We start from the raw sequence: 15,524 nt of genomic DNA on the forward strand, positions 1-15,524 counted from the left end.
TCTCAACTCAATGATGACACTAAACTGTAAGGCCTTCCCTTCTGACAGTGGAGAGAAATCGGTTGCGAAATTAATGCACTGGTATCTTCAGCACTGAGCACATAATGGGAAAGACAACAGAGTGCTTAATTCAGTGCACTGTCAGCTTTCTATCGGTATATAATACCGCATTTTGATGAGGACATGAAAGGGGGCGTCCTGCAGCAAAAAACTATTGCGTGAAAAACCGTGATGCAACTCATCATAGTTCTTCCGTCAGCGCTTTAGACAGAAAGTGTGCAGAGGTTTAATTGTCTACAAATTGTAATATGGTTAATATTTTAGAAAATATAAATAACGCTCTTTACAGAGTTTTGAAGATTTTCTGTAACTAACTCAGTTATGACAATTGTCTGTCTTAATTGGTTGCCAATGGATATAACCATGAATGCAGGAACTTTCTATGGTCTGGCACTTGTCAGGAACCCATCCATGAGTTCTTTTTTTTATTTGTCACCGGTTATCTTCTTATGCATGTAGTGCGATGGATAACCTGTCCACAATATGGAAATGATGGCTGGGTTTCTGTAAAGTTGCAGACAATAGAAAATTCGAGCATTCATGGTCGTAGGCATTAGCAACCAATCAAAAATATAAAAGATGGTCAGCACTGAAACGGTTAAAGAAATTTGTTAAACTGTTTGATGTTTAAAAGGGTTTTCAACACGCTTACCTTTGTAAGGTCTTACAATCAAAATCTCCTTCTCTCCTGGGGAAGGGCTGAACCACTTCCACTCCCTGGAATTTGATATGAGAGGCATCCCCACCATGATTTTCCCCATATATGGCGTGCAATAGGAGCTTGTTCTGGTCGGCCAATGTCATTTACATCCCTTATCCTCCTGCAGATTTCCCTGATGGTCTTAACCCACATATTGAGTTCTGCAGGAGCACTTCACAAGATAATCTACTCCTCAAGTCTTACAATTGATAAAGTGCTATTAAGGGTCTCCTACTTCTTAGATCAAATTCCAGGGAATGAAAGCGGTTCGACCCGCTCCAAGAGGAGGAGATTTTGATCATAAGATCCTACAAAGGGAAGCACGTTTAATTGTTTTTTCAGGGCTAAAAATATTGATGACCTATCTTAAAGATAGATCACTAATATATTTGTCAAGGTCTGCCACTCGCCATCTGCATCGATTAGCAGTTTTAAGCAACTGATGCTGAGAGAATGGAGCAGGAAGCAGATAGCTCTCTTTTGTGTGTAGTGCAGAACCGAGTGGGTAATAAATGGGTCCTGATCCGCTGTACCTAACTTGGCCACTACACACACACACATAGCTGTCTGCTCCATTCTCTGTGCATGAACAGCTGTCCTGTGGGCTGTTAGACCCCCACCAATCTGACACTGATAACCTATCCTTAGGAGACGTTAGCAATACTTTTATAGAAAAGAAATTTATGGAAAATCCCTTAATTGCCTATAAATTAAAATTTCGGTTAATTTTGTGAGAATACCCCTTAAGGCTAAAGCTTCTCTGTTTATACCTGCACCATAGCATGTAATAAAGGAATTTTGGAGGAATTGATGAGTGCCACCATTATTGGATTTTTTGGGATATGAAGAAGTTGTTAACCAGCTGAGCACCTCCCATCTCCTTGTAGCAAGATTATTTTTGGAGGAATGTGTGTGTGAAGCTGTGCAGCCATTATTGAGGGATTTTATTAATTTTTTTTATATATCTTTCACTTCAAAGCAAGTTTACAACTAAAATTATAAACTAAAGACAGATTACCTTTATAGACGTCACTAGGAAATCTATTATGAAAAATCTATACTTACTTTGGTCTCTTCTTCATTGGTTGCTGCGGTGGAGTTACTACTTTTGGCTCTGGAGATTCTGGTGGAGATGGATCACCTCCTGGTAGTTCAGGAGGCAGTGGGAGATCAGTGAGAAGATGACGAGGCCTTTGCTCCTTGTTCCTTTTGACAGGTTTGGTAGGGATAACTTCCATGGCACTGTAAACAATGGAGCGTTTAGTTAAACTTAGAGCAGATGGCACAAGTCAATGTCAATCAGGAAAACAAGCTAAAGGTGTGTTCACACATCAGTATGCCATCAGTCCGTTTGAATTCAGTTTGAGACTTTAAAACGGACTGATGCACATACTGATTGTATACTGACACCTCTCTATGCTGATAGCAAACACTCTCCCCCTAGAGGACAGATAAGGGGATTAAAAGTAGCAATTGTAAACAGAGTAGAGATAAGGAGATATAATAAATGTCCCTGTGTCCTCCTTATCTCTACTCTGTTTACAATTTTCTACTTTTAATCCCCTTATCTGTCCTCTAGGCGACAGACAGTGTTTGCTATCAGCATAAAAAGGTGTCAGTATACAATCAGTATGCGCATCAGTCCGTTTTGAAGTGTCAAACTGAATTCAAACAGACGGATGGCATACTGATGTGTGAACATACCCTAATACACAAGAAAAAAAAAAATGAAGAGCTGTAACCTAAAATTAGAATTTAATACTGATTTTACTGTGTTTCCAAAAGAACAGCAGGAAAATGAAGGACCTACCACAAAGACAAAACTTGAAGCAAACTTTGAGAATTTCCTGGCCTGACACCGCAAAGCATCACTAGCCTTAACAGCCTGTATAGTCAATGACCTGGAAATCCACTTTGGAGAGCAACCCTGCCTCTCTAAAGCAAAAATCAGGTCTGACAAATGGCAAGATGGCACAGAGATTATCCCATCTCTAATTCTAAAGACCACGATGCATTTCATGGGCCTTGTTAATCACACTATTTCAAGAAATATACCTACAAATATGATACAGATCATACATTACACTGGCTAGGGGCTACCACATGTACAAATACAACATGCAGATATCTTGGCAATGCCAGCAACAGTTTATGGGACTGCCGGGGACAATGTTATAGCTTCACAACCAAAATGCCTTACCAATTATGTCTGAATGGGTTCTATCTGGACCATCTTAGGGTACAAAGATGCAGACTAAGCGCTGCTCACAGCGTGCTCTCATTTTAGTAGTGCCAAAACTCTTTCCTGCGGCACCACTGGTTTGGTAGGCAGTGACTCACAGACTATATGCCACCTTACTCACTGGAACTCTCATACTCAACCATAGCGAAACTCTTAGTATAGCCCGTGGTATATGAGATATAGATAGATAGATAGATAGATAGATAGATAGATAGATAGATAGAAAGAACAGCTCGGATAAGTAAGGGGGCGTTCATACTACTGTCTGTGTCCGACAGGTAGTGTCCGCTCCTAATCCGGCACAGACATTAGGAGCGGACACTAGCTGTGTCCGTGACACTTGTCATTTATTTAAATGAGCATCAGGTGCTTTCTTTTGCACTCCGTGCCCTTCCTTCACTGTCCGCATGTAAAGATGTCCGACTTTTCAAGCGGACAGAAAAACCCGACGTGTAGGGTTTTTCTGTCCACTTGAAAATTCGGACATCTTTACATGCGGACAGTGAAGGAAGGGCACGGAGTGCAAAAGAACGCACCCGATCGCCATTTAAATAAATGACAGGTGTCACGGACACTAGGAGCGGACACTACCTGTTGGACACAGACGGTAATGTGAACGCTCCCTAAAACGTTGCAGGCTTTACAGTTTGTGATCCAGTGATCTAGTGACTGAGAGCTGTGTAAAGCCTGATACTGAAGAGAAATCTGAGCTGAATGCCCACCTCCATTTCTTTTCATTTTTGCAATGTGAATAGCCCCCTGCAGTGGAAGTGGGAGCATGTGCAATCTGCTACTATTGCTTGGACAGGTAATCTGTGCAGTGTCCGAGTATCAGACCCCCATAGCTCACATGCTGATGACATCCTGAGGATAAGTAGGATAGGGTCACCTGAATTGCACAGTGTTTCCCCTTGTGAATATGTGGCGCCGCTGCCGATATTTCAAGGATGTTGCCGCTTATCTCTCTTTGGAGCAACGTCAATGCCCTCGCTGTTTTAATGAGGTAATTTGTATACTGACAAAAATAGCAATATCTCTGCAATGAAGACATCAATTTACAAGACGAAAACATTGATTCAAGTGACCCTAAGTTATCCACCTGTGGGGTGGGTTGATATGTAGGTCTCAGGTGACAAACTTCCTTTAAGAGTTGCTGCCCCACTGCCCTCCTTTAATTTTTGATTAGGGTCCATTCACACGGAGGAAAATGGTGAGGAATTTGGTGTGGAATTTCAGCGTCGATAAAAAAGCCTCCCATTGGCTTCTAGCAGAAAAAGGAACCCATCGAAGTCAATGCGAGGCTTTTTTTAATCAGCGCTGAAATTCCACACCATTTTCCTCTGTGTGACGGGACCCTTACATCGTATGAAATCTCTTGGAAAATACTTTTAGCACTGTAAGTGGTCAGTCACGTCATCAAAGATGGTCAGTTATGGACAGATCCAGAAATAAAGCACATTGTTCAATCACTAGTCTTTGACAGCGAGCTGCTCCGTCCAATGGATATGCAAACTCACCCAAGCATACACAATTATTTTAGGACCTGTCTGTGTCCAATTTTAAAAAAACGGTTTCGTGGCGGAGAGCATAAAACGCTCACCGCCGCACATCTTTCAAACCCATTCAAATGAATGGGTATGAAAGAGTCCTGCAGGTTTCCATCTCCTGCCTCTGTTTTGTGCAGGAAACAGAAAGCTGCAGAACGGAGACTGGGCGCAGATGTGAACGAGCCCTAAGCAGTTGTCCTACAAACAATGGGGGAAAATTTATAATTTATTAAGACTGGCGTTTCCTAAACCAGTCTTAACATATTTCCCCTACCGGCACAAGATTCTCTTGAATTATTAAGAGGCTCTGAACATTTAATAATTCTGCCGCATTTTGTGAGGAACCATGTGCCAAAACTGAAATCTACATCAGTCAGGAACTGGTGTAGATTTTAAGTATAGCTCACGCCAGTTTTCTGGCATAATATTAAGTCTGTCCTCTGCCCTCCTTTACCTCTGCCATGTTCCACCCACTTTTCTAAAAGGTGGCAAGCAAGTCAGAAAATGGATAAAGTAGTGCATTACTGGCTGCGCACCATAATACACCAAGTTTAGTAAATGTCTGCTAGAAATTATGACAGGTGAAATTTAAAGTCTAAACTATGATAACAGTCAAAATCTATCATGATTATATTACTAGGAAACTAAATATGAATAATCCCTTCAAGTCAATCAATAGGATGAGGTTGTCAGTAGTCTCTAAACTACTCCTAGGAAATCTCCACAGCTGCCGAGCAACATTATGTCTAACAAAGTTAAACGGAAAAAGACAACATTAGGGTAAATACACATGGGGTTTTTGGTCAGGATTTTGAGGCCATATCCACCTCAAAATCCTGACCAAAAAGACGGCTCCCATTGAAATCAATGGGAGCTGGTCAGTTCTTTTTTTTCTGGGAGCTGTTTGTTCCGGATCCCGAAAAAAGAAGCAAAATGCTCATTCTTTCAGGCGGATTCGCCTCGCAACATCCACCTGAAGACACTCCCTCCCGACTAGGCCTATTCATTTGGGCCTAATCCGGAGTGGAGTGCACTGCACCAGCATTCAGTCGCAGCTACCCGTATTTTGGACTGGAACCTGACGCAGCCTCCGCCTCAGGTTTCGGTCCAAAGAAAACCCATGTGAACTTACCCTTAATCTTTTACCGAAACCTATCTAGGTTGGAATAATAAATGATCTTACAATATAAAGTGCTACAGAAAAATGATCTAAACATACTTTATTTTCTCCATCAGTGTCTGCACTCACCTTTCCATGTCCATGTCTTCACCAGGTAATAATGGCGGAAGTGGCAATGGAGGAAGCGTAGAGGTTTTCAAGTGAGGGATAACAAGTGGCTGTGGCTTAGAAGTGGACACAGTTGGTGGCTGGGAATTTGCCTGAGTGGACAGAGTTGATGCCCGAGTGTGACTCGAGGGAGTCACTGATGTAGCCACAATAGTAGGGAGAGGCAGGAATGTCAATGAGGGTGGAGGAGGTAAAGGTGGCGGGGGCTGTTGAGGAACAACAGGTGAAGGAGGAAGAGGTGGAAGTGGAGGTGGTGGTGAACAAGTGGGTAAAGGAGGCTGGGGAGACTTCAAAAGAGGCAGAGGGGGAGGAATCTCTTTCTCCTTCTCTTTGTCTGTTATCCCCTCTTTTGGCGTTAAGACCTCCTCTTTGATGGTGGTGCATTTGTTTTCTTTTACTCCTTGATTTTTCGTGTCCTTGGTCACTGTCAATGGTTTCTTTTCAACCTCCTCTGTCTTGATGGTACTGGATATTGTCTTGTCTGCATTTGCTGTGACTGATAGCTCTGGATCAGAAACAGGTTTTTCTAATTTAAGAGTTTTGGTTATCTTTTTGGCATCCATGATGGACAGTCCTTTCCCATCTCCAGCCTCTCTCTTTATTAACGGACTGCTCTTGGGGTCTCTACCCGCTGCTGCAGCAGCTAGTGCTCGCTCCTTTTTCTTTCGGCTAAGCTCTGCACCTAGACTAGAGTTTAACGGTAAACGGGCAGGTGAAATACTGGAATGGCGGCTTCTGGACTGAGACTTTTGCTTCTTGCGGGAAGATGACGACTTCCTTGAGTATATGGGACTCCTGCTACGAGACTTGACAGACTTCCTGTATAAAAAAAAAAAAAAGAAAAAAGAAAAAGCATCAGTAAAAAGTAAAAAAAGTCAAAGGGTATTTTAACAAAGTCATAATATATAGATACACACACACAATATGATATCGCTGTGTATATACATCCAAAGATTACATTAATGAGTATTTAAGCTACAAGTTAAACTCTAAAGCTACAAAAATCCCATATATACACAGATCAGCTTTTTGCAGTAAGGTGTATGGCTCATTACTACGCATCAGATTTTTTTCTGAAACCATGTGCAGTGTGTTAGGGATGCTCCAGATGGGTGCGTTACATCCATAAGATGTTGGGTCATATTCGCCAAAGTGAACGCCGAAACAAGTGCCAAACCCCCAGTATCAATCATCTATGATTCTAAGTCCCTTCACCCAGCCTTACTGTCCGCTGCTTGAATCATGTTTCAGTGCAGGACAGTAGAGCCATGTAAGGCATAGCCAATATCATAGTTGACTACAATGCTGGTTCTCCATGTTGCAGTCCAAGAAATATAGTCACAACCATCCTGTATCGCAGTCTTAAGGGAATACTTGCATATAACATTTTTTTGTACTGGTTTTAATTTGATTTTGGAAAGTTGCACTTTATCTACAGCCAATGAATAAATCGCAAAAAAAGCAGTTTTTTGGCATTGTTGATGAGCAAAATACAAGAGTGAACACAAAAAAAACCAAAAACAAAATAAAACAGATTGCTTTCCTTTTTAAGTTTCCTTCACACCCAGCTTTGGCTCCATAAAAGGAAAAAAAAAAAAAAAAAAAAAAGCATCAAAAACGTTCACAAAAGCAGTTAATCCATAGAGCATGGACATATTGCAACTGTTGCCCTGATTTGTACAAAATCATGGCAAAACCTGGGGCTTTCTTTCATGATTTAGCAAAAATCACAGTAAAGACCATAATTTGACTGAAGAATCAGACTGTACGTGAGAAATGTTGTGTAATGACATTGCTTATGTAACATTATCCCAAGGACTCACATTGTGAGTTTGCAACGGGTTAGCCACAGATTTCAACAAATCGCAACCAGAAAGTATGTGTGGGGAAAAAAGTGCCAAATGTTCTGTGCTGCTGGTTTGCAACCCATAGCATGTCAGTTATTGCTGCGGAGTCCTCACCACTTTTGCATTGTAAGGCTGAGGCCCCACATTGCAGAAATGCAAACTTTATCCTTGCAGATTTTGTTGAGTTTTTTTGAGCCGCAGACCGGTACTGGACCGCGGGCCAGTGGTTGGGGACCCCTGCCCTAGAAGTTGAAAACCACTTTGGCCACAAGGGTTAAACACACATGGTATTATGCCATGGGTAGGTCTACTGCAGGATATCAAACTACGGATGTTCAACAGAAAACCCCCACATTTGGCCGTAGAATAAAAAACACTAGACTGCCGATAGAAGATCATCTGACTAGGTCAACTGGAGCTTTGGACCTTCATATAGAGTAGACATTATAATGTAACCATGACTTATATGGAGCCATTGCCAGAGGCCACTAGAATTGGCTAACTTCCTTCTCCCCATTCAAAACAGTATGTGGGGGTCAGGAAGAACAGTTGTTGGCCACACACATTCAGATGATAGTTATTGAGGCTGCATGGCCACCTTTAGACAAAAATATATCAACACCACAAAATGCCGACATATTTCCTAAGAACTTCCAATTGATGTGACCCCCATAAATGTACTGCATGTGTTCTTGCCCAATATGTACCTTTCATTTATATTAAAAAAAAAAAAAAAAAAAAAAAAAAACCCTCAACATACAAGTCTTAGGGAAAAGCTGCAAAGGGTAAACTCATAGGCAGCGCAATTGTTATTGAAATTTCTCTAAAGTTCCATTCAGCACACTGACACTTATAGAGATCAATGCATATACTGCAGAACCCCCCCCCCCCCCCCAGATGTGTACAGACTTTGAATAACAAATTTCGTCAGTATATGCAGTGTATGTGAACGCACCCATAGGCCTCATTCAGACAGAAGAATTATAGCAAGTATTTTCCATCAGTATATGTGAGGTAAAACCGGGAAAAGAAAAGTGAAAAAGTTTCATGCTGGGTTTACAAATACTGCTGAAAAATACCGGACATCATGCTGCTGTCTGAATGAGGTCTAAGTGACTGAAAAAGTCTGGCCTGCAAGTGGGAATGCGGTTTGCAAATATCCATGCTCAGTCAGCAAAATCAAGCTCAGATGTGCAGAAGGGATTTCTCAGTTGCATAAAAAAAGAACAAAAACTAACCAGGCTGATGTGAACAGACTGCACCTCTGGGGCACCAGAAAGTAATGGATTAATAACACAAACCCAGTAGTATTAAACCAATGATGTTTTTTGGACAAAATGTGTTTGTTTGTGGCGTGCCCCTTCAGGTTCCTTATCATGGGAGCATTCACTGCTAGTAATTGTATTTCCTTTTACAATAGGTTGAACAATGATGGTTGCTGCCATGAATTGTCCAAGCTAACTGGATTCACTGCCCCTCTACTTTATTTTGTCCCAGAGTACTTTAAGAAAGCTGCACTGTGATTGGCTGCAACCTCTATCTATTGATTGTGAGGTGTCACTGTATACGCTACATCAAATGTTTCTCAGTCCCATCACACAATCTTTGGGGGATATACAGGCCAATCTCCAGGCAGCTTAAACCCTTTTACAACAGGGTGTTTATATCTCTGAACATTTGGACTTACTGTACATTACATGCCAAAACTGAAACAGGATCTAGAAATCAGAAAAGGTTTTAGTTTTCACTTAATCTGATCATGTAATTGACAAACAAAATTCTCATTACTATAATTTAGGGGTGCTGATCACTGCTGCTTCCTTCTAAAATAGGACATTTTAGGTGTACTTGATAAAGAGAATCCCATCAGTCAGTGCCTTCCAATAATCTGGGTCCCCAGGATGCATGGCACTATAAATGGAAGAGACATACTGACAGGGCTCTACCTCTCAAGTACCCGCTACACGTTCTTTCAGAAGGACAGCAGCAGAATACTGTAGCGGGAGCAATATTAAAGGGACTGTCGCTTAAAAGACAACCCCTTTCATAATGCAGCCGCTAGGTTGATCAGGTGATCACCTCGGATCCTGCATCCAGAACATCCTCAAAACCACAAATTTTGCCAAGAGAAACTGGAGCCAACCAGGCATTTTATCTGCAGTGTTACATGACAGCTATTCAGATTAATGGCTGACCATATAACCCAAGGACTGCTGGAGTCTACCAGAGTGGGAGTTGTTCCTGAGGCAGATCTCTGTTCTGCAGAACCAAACAGTGAATCTCCCTCTCTGGTGTCCATATAACCCAATATGCAAGATCTGACTGAGCCTCAAAGGACTTCTTCACTAGACCCTCCTTTGTCCTGTAACTTAATATAATTTTACATACCACTTCTCTCAACAAATCAGTAGCAAACATAATATGATCAAAAGATAAAAATTAAAATAAACAATAAAGGAAAAAAAAAAAAATTACCTGGGCAAAGGACTACGGCTTACTGAGCGCTTGGACACAAAAGGACTACTGGACCGCCTGCGCCCATATGGGCTTGGAGATCTCCCACTGTAGGAGCCACTTCCTCTTTCATAGCTAGAAGATCTCCTCCTATAGGGGCTTACAGAACGCTGCCTCCTGCTGTATGGACTAGGGGAGCGAGTGTTCGTCTGATAAGCAGAAGGCTCTTTGTAGTTGGGACTGTCCATGCCTTTCTTGTATGCCTCAACATAGTTACCAGAGGCGTGTGACCGAGGTGGGCTTCCATCATAGTCCTGCCCACCTGAGGCATCAGAATGACTGTCATCCTGCTTTGGGCTGCTGCCATATTTTCTTCGTGGACTTCGTCCTTTCCTCTTGGGACTGTCAGAAGTTTTGTAACGCTTAGAAGAGTCTCTTTTGCGGTGGCCTTTAGTCCGGTCCTTGTGTGTAGATTTAAGCTCCCTCTCCCTACGGGATTTCTCTCTATGCATCTTTGCCAATCTAATCTCTTTGTTAGTGGACTTTGAACTGCGTCCATGATCATCTTGTTCCTCAACCACTCTTTTGGTCACATTTGAGGTCCTTTCTTTACCGCTAACCACCTTGCTCACAGTTGTCTCCTGGTTTTTCTCAGGTTTACGTTCCCTTTCCAACAGCTTAGTCTTGGTTGATTCTTTAACCTTCTTGTGCTGATGGCGATGACGTGATCTATGAGTCTTATCGCTCCTCTCAGAAGCTCGGCGCTCATCGCTGTCTCTTTTCTCAGGTTTGGAAGCTACGTCATCAGAGAAGGTATCAGAATCTGAACTGATGTCATCATACTCCACCAGCTTTAGCGTTGTGGGCACCAAAGGTTCTGGTGTTACTGGAGAATCTCTGAGATGCTTGGACTTGTGTCGCTTGTGTTTGGAGCCCACTCGTTGACGGTCTTTGTTATTGCTCCCACTGCTTTGCGGCATGTTAGTTGCAGACCCTCCGCTATCCTTCTTGTTCCCATGCCGCACTGGGTTTGGCATTCCTCTGCCGCAAAAAAAAGGGAGGGGGAAGGGGAGAGGGGAGGGGTGAACCCCACAAAAATGCAATAAGTTCACTTGGACAAACTCTGCCAAAGTAGAAGATGACAATGCCCCTCTTTAACTCGCTTCTTCCTTCATTCACAGACACGTCGCTGCTTCTGCATAAAGGTAATGCGTCACCAGCATGAAATATCAGGTTAACAGGACTACCCTCCCTCCATATAACAAGGTCTTGATGACTTTTCCAGAAGTTTTCACCTTCGCAGATCTACTTAGTTTCACCTTTTTCCCTGTATGTGAAGAAAGTGCCGTTTTTGAGGATCACTCAGCCACGTATTACCAGATCTAAAATGATCAGAGTCTTAAGAAGTTCATTAGTTCATGAAGGTTTGTATCGTCCTGTAGAAGTTCATTGTGTAGTGTCTCACAGTTGTCTATGTAGGAGGAGATAAGGAGCTGAGGTGGTCACTAGTCCAGAAAGGTCAGGATGTGCTGGGCCTCCTACAGGCTGCTGAGAGGATCCCTACACCATAGTGGGCTCTCGCTCTTCCCTTCCAGTAGATGAGGGCTCTCCTGACGAAGCATTGGTAAGGCTTCCCATACAGTCCAATGTGGACACAGCTCGCAGTGCCCTCCGCCAATAAGTGTCCTCTCCTCGGACACCAGTGACCAGGGTCTCCCCTGACAGAGAGGATGACTAAAGGCCTCTCGTCTTGTCCTGACTGTCAGCACGGTGCGGCCTCTCCTCCCTCACTGGTGTGTACTCTACTTTTGGCTCACGAAGCGCTCTGTCCGGCTAGTCACAGTGTGAGGCTCTTCCAGTCACAAGGTGTCGGCAACGGGGGACGAATTTCACGGGAATCCGGCGGGAAGAAATAGGTTGCCCCCCACAAGAAACGGCCGCCTTGCGTTTCCACAGGCAGCGGTGTAACCCCTCTCTTCCAAACCTCGCGAGAGCTGCTCTTCCCACAGGTAGCGGCCTCTATCGAAATCTCGCGAGCTCTCGTCGTTTTTCCTCAAACACCGCGATAGCTCGGGCCCCATACAATCGCTCATCCTGGTGATGAAGAGCTGTGGAGTCTGATCTCGCGAGACTTCGTGTCCTACTTGCGGCACATGGTGGTTATCTCGCGACCACGGGACGGTTGTTTTTTTTTTTCTCTTTTTTTTTAACTGTCAGCTAACTTTATTGATTCCTGATTTTTCAGACACAGACCACATGCCACATTTTATGCATTGAAAGAAATGTGAAGGATAATGATTCCGCCTTAACAATGTTGGTTGTTGCTGAAAATACAATGTATTTTGTAGTAGTGCCAGTAACATCCCTGCTTGCTTTCTGCGTGAACTGTCCTGGGGTACTAGTGTTACCAGCAATGACCATGTGTTTACAGTCCATGAGGCAAAATGGATGTGAATTATTTTATACCTTAAATTTTCCCCAAAAAAAGTGTAAAAATTCAGCATTTTGGGGCCTTTTTTTTGTAGCACGAAAATTTAACTAAACAACCAGTTCAGAGATTTTTCTCTGAAGTTAAAAAATGAATTAAATAAATGGAAGTCAGATTACAGAAATTTTTGAGGTGGAAAACGCCTCAAAATCTATGCCAATATACAGATTATTTGGCCTGTAACTAGCATCTTTTCAGATAAAGGGTAAGGCTGAGTTCAGACCGGGTTCTTAGGTCAGGATTTTGATGCAAAATCCGCGTCAAAATCCTGCTCAAAAAACGCCTCTCATTGAAATCAATGGGAGTCGGTCATTTCTTTTTTCCGTGAGCGGTTTGTTCCATATCGCGGAAAAAAAGAAGCGACATGCACTTTCTTCAGGCGGATGCTACAGCTGATTCAGCCGTGGATGTCCGCCTCGCAACACCTCCCTCGCGACTAGGCCCATTTATTGGAGCCTAATCCTGAGCAGAATGCTGCAACTGGATGCCAGTGCGCTGCAGTTTTTTGGGGGGGTTTTAGCCGTTTTTTGGTCAGAAATCTGAGGCGGCCTCTATGTCAAATTCTGGGCCAAAAAACCCTGTCTGAACTCAGCCTAAGATCACATCTGCACTCGGTGAGCACTCTGAGATTCCACCCCCCATTTTGCTTTAAAAATGTGGAGAGAAAAGTACCACATTCTTCAGGGCAGGTAATAGTCTATGGAGTCCACGGATAACCACTTTTTAAGTGGACTGGGATTCCATTTATTGGACCCAAAGAATAGAAATCCAATCGCAGATGTGAACCTTGAGTCAGAATGATGATGCATACCTCCCAACTTTCAAAGGACAGAAACAGGAATAGAACAGGCAGTGCACATGGCATCCCACGATAGCTCCATCTTCTTCTACTGTGACTCTACCCATTCCCATCCATTTCTCTTTGTGTCCTCACACAGTATAATTACCCTACAGTCACCCTAGCATATGCCCCTACATTATAATGTTCCCCTCCAATTGCCCCCACAGTATAAAGTCTCTCTCCTGCTGCACCTGCAATTTAAAGTCCCCCTCTAGTTGCCCCGAGTTTAATGTACCCATCCAACAGTACCCAGTTTAATATCCCACTCCAGCTGTCCCCAGTTTAATGTCCACTCCAGCTACCCCAACGGTTTAATGCTCCTGTACCCCCTCCCCCCTCTGCCACTCTGTTTGAAGTTTCTTTTCAGGTAGTATTCAGGGATCTCTAGGTGAGTTGTGAGTGATGTCATCACAACACATCTACAGCTCAAGAAACACAGAGGGGCTTAATGGTGAAGCAGGGAGTGGATGTATTGTATGGGCCAACATGCAAATCTATTCTCCAGGATGTAATTAGGAAAACAGTGCACTCTGTACGCAGCCCTCAGGCAAGATGCATAAGACTGACCCTCACAATCACAGGCTTCAAGAAGGCCCTGAAGACTCACCTATTCAGGAAGGCCTACAACCTCCAATAAGACTACTGCCACTACACCACCATCTGTACAGTCTCCCCCTCACCTTTTGTCTGTACCCCTCTTTCGCTCAGATTATAAGCCCTTGGGGGCAGGGCCCTCTATCCCACTGTGCCAGTCGGTCATTGTTAGTATTATATCTGTTTGTACATTTTGTGTACCCTATGTGAACCCTTAAATGTAAAGCACCATGGAATTAATGGTGCTATATAAATAAACAATAAAAATAATAATAACCACAACGTAGGAAAGTTGACAGGCATGACTTTACTCTTCAGAATGAATGTGGCTATTATGTCAATACAGTATTCTAGGCTGTATGTCTCGTGTAACCTTTATTGTTCACAGTTGCTTTCCATTTCACTCATAAAAAATATATATATATATATATATATTAACAGACTGATTTTTTGATAAGCTGCTCAAAAATAAAGAACATGTCAAATCTAGTGGGTACCGGGCAGTGGCTGTCTGTTTACTAATGCCCTTGCTCGGGGAAAATGAAAACCTAGATTTATGCCCGCACTATAAGGGCAAAGGTCTCATTTGTGCATGAACTCATGCTGGCTGCTTTCATGATGAAAAAACTTGCCAAGACTATTCATGTGAAATTAAAAGGGAAGGTTAATCAGGACAAACCTTTTTCTATATGTCTACAGGTTATATGAATGTCTTTGAGGAAGGTTCCTTGCTCAGGGTGCCCCTCTATGAGTCAAAACAGAGGTCTACTGAGAAACATCAACCATCATCCAGGCCTTTAATAGGAGCAGAAACATACCTTTGTGGGAACAAACCAATGATGTCATGCAGAGAAAAATAATATTTTATTGATATGCAAATCAGCTTTAATTGCATCAGGGACAGGTCTTGATTGAGTAGATTGGCCTACAGACAGATGTGAAACAAACAGAATCTGAAAAATGTCATTCACAGCTACAGCATACTTGCCAGCTCTCCTGGAAGCTCTGAGAATCTGACTTTATATGTCATTTGGGTACATCATGCATTGGTGAAATCTGAAAAGGGCTCTGGCCATTTAGTGCCCAGAGGACAAGAAGTGGTTGTGGCTCCAAAAGGGATATAGCCATCCCCACCCAATAGGAGCGTGTCTTCATACAAATTTTTTCATACTATACAGAAATCACCAATAAAATATTCGTAAACATGAGTTACATGAGCATTGTTGGGCTGCTATTCCAGAGGAGATCACAATGCACTTACAGCCAGTTGTAGGTAAATCTCCTATACAGTCACTCCCGATACACTTGCATTTTCTATTTTCTCTCCATTGTTTCATAAGTTTTTGGCCCCAAAGGTATGTTTCTCCACCTATTAGAGGCCCCTTTACTGCACTATTGTTGGTTTGGGAGGCATTTGAGACCAGGCAGCCTCCTTTTAAAATAAAAATCGGGGGATATTTACA

General features: G+C 42.8%; 1 protein-coding gene across 1 annotated transcript in view; it reads right to left on the bottom strand.

Moving 5' to 3' along the window:
- The window catches only part of CDK12 (cyclin dependent kinase 12), a 31,394-nt gene extending 19,290 nt beyond the window's left edge, over positions 1-12,104 (bottom strand). Inside the window, exons 1-3 of the mRNA XM_075278245.1 lie at positions 10,160-12,104; positions 5,799-6,656; positions 1,826-2,002 (exon numbers count right to left, since the gene is read on the bottom strand). Coding sequence (XP_075134346.1) covers positions 1,826-2,002; positions 5,799-6,656; positions 10,160-11,175 — 2,051 coding nt within the window. The 5' untranslated portion in view covers positions 11,176-12,104. The remainder of the gene's footprint in view (positions 1-1,825; positions 2,003-5,798; positions 6,657-10,159) is intronic.
- Positions 12,105-15,524: the final 3,420 nt, after the last annotated feature.

Source organism: Leptodactylus fuscus, chromosome 6, assembly GCF_031893055.1.
Source record: "Leptodactylus fuscus isolate aLepFus1 chromosome 6, aLepFus1.hap2, whole genome shotgun sequence".
Taxonomy (NCBI): domain Eukaryota; kingdom Metazoa; phylum Chordata; class Amphibia; order Anura; family Leptodactylidae; genus Leptodactylus; species Leptodactylus fuscus.